The sequence below is a fragment of the Myxine glutinosa genome, chromosome 1 (assembly GCF_964187855.1).
Source record: "Myxine glutinosa chromosome 1, kmMyxGlut1.1, whole genome shotgun sequence".
Classification (NCBI taxonomy): domain Eukaryota; kingdom Metazoa; phylum Chordata; class Myxini; order Myxiniformes; family Myxinidae; genus Myxine; species Myxine glutinosa.
In genome coordinates this window covers 363,299,742-363,304,741 of record NC_136261.1, presented here as the reverse complement: position 1 = coordinate 363,304,741, position 5,000 = coordinate 363,299,742, and the positions used below count along the sequence as shown (strand labels likewise).

Sequence of the window (5,000 nt, the reverse complement as noted above, 5' to 3'; positions counted from 1 at the left end):
CTGAATGACATTTTTCTAAAATGATTCTTAAACCTTTTGTCTTCGACACAAATATCTCTCACCTCTTCTTCTTCTAAATGAATTATTTCATGCCCTGATCTCTCTTTTTTCACATTGTTTATGTTAGAATTCTCTTTGTCTGACAATTGGTGTCCGCAAAAGAAATCCGGTCTGTCGAGAATGCCAGCTCACGACCATTACTTAATTCTTCCAGGTCCAGCACCTGATCCTCTTCTCCTGCTCCGACAACAGTGTGGTTGACAACTATCGGGGATGACTCTTCGTGGTGATTGTACCCCCCCCATCCCCCCAACGCAAGTCGGGGGGGCCAAATCTTCCACATTATTCCCTGCTGCCCGGATTCGCCAGGGCAACGTGGTCATGGTCAGAGTGCCGATCGACCCTTTCCTTCTACTCTCTCTCTCTAACTCTGTCGTCGCCCTGACTTCGTGAAGGTGGGTTGCACCATCCTGGATGTGGGGATCTCTGGGTCGCTCCTGGAAGATCGGTCGGCTGTCTCCGTGCTGCAGACTTGTTGGAGAGAACTGTCCGGGGCTATACAACAACAACAGTGTGGTTCAGCCAAATTCGAGGTCACTGTTGTAATATTCGCCGATTTCTCCATTCAGGTTACGACTGTAGCTCTGGACATTTTTTAACAGAGGGCAACTTTAGTTACTTCTTCAAGGCTCACAAGAAGCGTCTGCCCATGTGGGAGTCTGTCCACCTTTATCAAATCTGACAGGCAACACTTGATAGACAAAGGATTATTTATGTCGTACACACGGAGAGAAAAGTTTGTCTTCGGGCAAGCAGATCTCTAAATTCTACTCAAACTGCATCAAATATAAATATACAAATATTTTTACTACAAAGGAAGGCAAAATGGAAACTGGAGCATAAGATAAGAACAAAAGCTGATGTAACGGACCCTTGGCTTCACTTTGCACAAGATCAAACCACAGATAAAACATGTTTTTTCCAGCTCAGCACAGAGAAGCAGTTCTGCTCAGAAACTGTGAAATGGCTCTCAGCCAACTCTATGCAAACAAGCATATTTCCTTTTGGCCTGGCTCAACTATATCACATGATGCTTTTTCCCAACATGCTTTTTGGGCATGGCTGTCTCTGATTGGTCCAGAGATGACAATTATTCATTTTTACCCTGACACCCATCCTGAAGCGGGCCACAAAACATAATTTTGCAAGTCTCGGGTCGGAGGTGCGTCGTAAGCTTATGGCGGAGAGAGATGATACACTGCAACGTACTTTGGATGTATTTCACAGTGAGGAAGCCAACAGGAATGCTGATGATATGATGTCCGGAGGTCAGTATACCGAGCTCATCTCGAAAAACTCTGGTCGACCATTTTGTCGTCACAGTCGGTCGCGCTTCGGGACCACCAACCACGGAAATTGTGGGGGTGATGCCCACAACAACCCACAGTCCAACCTGTCTCATGACAAGAAGTGCCAGATGTGCATGGGTCACTTCGCTCGTGTGTGTCGAAAATCTAAAGTTGACAAGCCTGCGTGGAAGACTAGATGGCACAATGGACAAGCAACCTCCAGCTGTCCAGAGGGATGTCTTTGTCGCTGATGTGTTCCGTACATTGCAGAGGAAGTTCACCTCGGATATCGCGTAGACGTTGATGACTTTGAGGGTGATTCTATTGGTAGCCTGGAGGTGCTCCTGGACACTGGAGCTGAGACAACTATCATCGGTCCTGCACACCTATAACAACTTGGCCTGCATCCAGACAACTTGGATGATGGCGATGATCTACGAGTGGTCAACGCTGACGGTGTCGATGAAGTGGATGGGCACTCTTCACGTTTTCATCCATCATGACGAAAAAGCTGTCATGATTGAAAGGGGGAGTTATTCCCACACACATACACACTCGATCTCTCCATATTGAAAGGAGTAGTTATTTAAAAAATCATGTCGTTTGTTATTTAGATACAAATCGTTCATTATGGGGATTCTCGCTCACCTGCGCAACAAGGACGAGGGAGATGAGATTTTTAAAAAGAGGGGGTTAGAATTCGAAACAATGGAGAAGGTTGAGGCTGTGTTATTACCGACAAGATTGTTTAAATAACCACGTAGCAGACTATATGTGCCCAATGTGTAAGTTGTGCTCACAGATTTCGCAGGTAATCGGATTATTGTCCTGTTTACCAAAGTTCTCACGCATTATTTTATCCTTTCACAACTCAAAGATTTTTCTGACAATTGATAAATGGGAAAAAGGAGATTCAAACAATCAAACTCGGGAGGCGCACATAAGTGCATAAGGGCTGCTGCAGTTGCAGACACCTGGCATAAAGGTACGCACACTTGCCTCTTGAGTTTGAATCTCGACCGAGCTATAGTGCCTTCAGAAAGTATTCATACCTCTTGACTTTTTTCACATTTTGTTGTGTTACAGCCAGAATTTAAACAATACTTGAACAAAATACTACCCTTAAGTCACTACTCCATAGAAGCACCTTTGGCAGAGATTACAGATTCGAGTCTTCTTGGGTATGTCTGTATCAGCTTTGCACATCTGGATTTGGGGAGTTTCTCCCATTCTTCCTTGCAGATTTGCTCAGGCTCTGTCAAGTTGGATGGGGAGCGTCGGTGAACAGCAATCTTCAAGTCTTTCCACAGATTCTAAATGGGATTAAAGTCTGATCTGTGGCTGGGCCACTCAAGGACTTTCACGTTCTTGTTCAGAAGCCTTTCCAGTATTGCTTTGGCTGTATGCTTGGGTCGTTGTCCCGTTGGAACGTAAATCTTCACCACAGTCTAAGGTCATTTGCACTCTGAAGCAGGTTCTCCTCAAGGATTTGCCTGTATTTGGCTCCAATCATTGTTCCCTCTATCCATACAAGCCTACCAGTCCCTGCCGCTGAAAAGCATCCCCATAACATGATGCCGCCACCAACATGCTTCACGGTAGAGATGGTGTTAGATGGGTGATCAGCCGTGCTCGGTTTTTGCAAGACGTAGCGCTTTCCATTCAGGCCAAACAGTTCAATTTTCATCTCAAACCACAGAATCTTTTGCCTCATGCTCTCAGAGTCTTTCATGTACCTTTTCGCAAACTCCAGGTGTGCTGTGACGTGCCTTTTTCTCAGGAGTAGCTTTCGTGTGGCCACTCTCCCATAAAGCCTGGATTTGTCAAGTGCTGCAGAGACTGTGGCCTTTCTGGAAGGTTCTCCCATCTCAGCGAAGGAACTCTGTAGTTCTGGCAGAGTGGTCATTGGGTTATTGGTCACCCATCTGACCAAGGTCCTTCTTGCCCGAAAATTCAGTTTGGTCGGAAAGCCAGCTGGGGGTCTTCTTGGGTCTGGGTAGTTCCATATTCTTTCCATTTCCTAATGATGGAGCTCAATGTGCTCTTGGGAACTTTCAACACTCTAGAAATTGTTTTATACCCTTCCCCAGATCTATGTCTTCTCACAATTCTATCCCGGAGTTATACGGACAGTTTCTTGGACTTCATGGTAGTTTCTGCTCTAACATGCACTGTCACCTGTGGTACTTGTATAGAAAGGTGTGTTTCTTTCTAAATCATGTCCAATGCAATCCATTGAATTGCCCACAGGTGGACTTCCAATCCATCGAATTGACAACAGATGGACTCCAAGCAAGTTGTAGAGACATCTCAAGGATGATTAAAGGAAATTGGATGCACCTGAGCTCAATTTGGAGTGTCATAGCAAATGCTTATTGAATCGACATATTTCAGCTTTTCACTTTCAATTAATTTGTAAAAAAAAATCTTTTTAAAATTCCACTTTGACATTGTGGGGTATTATGTGTCGATCGGGGACAAAATATCTCAATTAAATGCATTTTTAAATTCAGGCTGTAATACAAAAAAAATTAAAAAATGTCAAGGGGTGTGAATACTTTCTGAAGGTTATGTATAAACTGTCATCCCAGTGTTTCACAGGCATGGTAATTCATCATCGGATGTCCCTCGGATGGACGTTAGACTGGCATTAGTTGGTGGACGTTAAAGATCCCACGGTGTCCTTCGCAAAGAGCACCCGGCGCCATGAACAAATTACAAATCCCTGCCATAACCAGCAGAGGGCACTGCATCAGCGGCACTTCCAGAAGATGATGCAACCAGCAGCCACAGGCTGTACATGAAATAATATTAATAAACCATTGAACCTCTAACGAAGTAATGAAGGAGGCTGAGTATGTTTTTGTGTTAACTTTGACTTCTTTCATCGAGCGGATGCATGAATGGACATCATGGGAACACCATTGATATGATCGTCTTTATTCCACAGGTGCTTGGGCAAACAGCTGCGTCCTTGGTCTTCACCAATGTGAAGATGAAAAGGGTGCTATCTGGAGATCTTTTCCTCCTTTTCAAGAAGGAAAGCGACCAGTTTGTTCTGCAACTGTACGATGCAAAGGTCAGAGAAGTGACGTCATCAATATTGAATAACACACACAGGAGACCCTCGTTCAAACTTGGAGTAATTTATCTTTGTGATTGATTTGTAATATCACAATTGATCAGATGATAATTTGAAACCCCCAGAGTGGAATAAATTACTGGTAATCGTCTATACTAAAAGGAGACGTGTTTGTGTGTGTGTGTGTGTGTGTGTGTGTGTGTGTGTGTGTGTGTGTGTGTGTGTGTGTGTGTGTTGCTTTTTTTTTTTTTTTTTTTTTTTTGCTGTTTGTGTAACCTTGAGGGGAAGGGGAGGCTGTGTGGGCAGAACAACACTCTTATCTTTTGAGTTAAACCTTGCGATGCATTTCTTGCCAGCACATTTTGCTTTGCATAAATACAGCTGCTGTAGAGCCATGTCTTTAGAAATCTGCAAGGGTGACGTACATACTATTTCTTACGTAGATGCTTATCTCTCCGTGTACACGAACTCCAATAAATTCCTCTGTAACAGTCTGAAGTTGTTGGTGATCCATTCCCGTACGTGTGACCTCCACATGGAACGAAGTAATGAAGTAACTTTGACTTCTC

The 5,000-nt window shown here is 44.0% G+C and overlaps 1 protein-coding gene across 4 annotated transcripts in view; it reads left to right on the top strand.

Annotated features, from left to right (window-relative positions):
* LOC137414239 (uncharacterized) overlaps positions 1 to 5,000 on the top strand; it is a 45,186-nt gene that overhangs the window by 4,253 nt on the left and 35,933 nt on the right. For all 4 annotated transcript variants that reach the window (XR_013621827.1, XM_068099735.2, XM_078769986.1 and 1 more), the window contains exon 2: positions 4,300 to 4,428. Coding sequence is in view for 3 of the 4 variants with exons in the window: in XM_068099735.2 (XP_067955836.2) it covers positions 4,300 to 4,428 (129 nt within the window). In the remaining variant the exon portion in view is untranslated. The remainder of the gene's footprint in view (positions 1 to 4,299; positions 4,429 to 5,000) is intronic.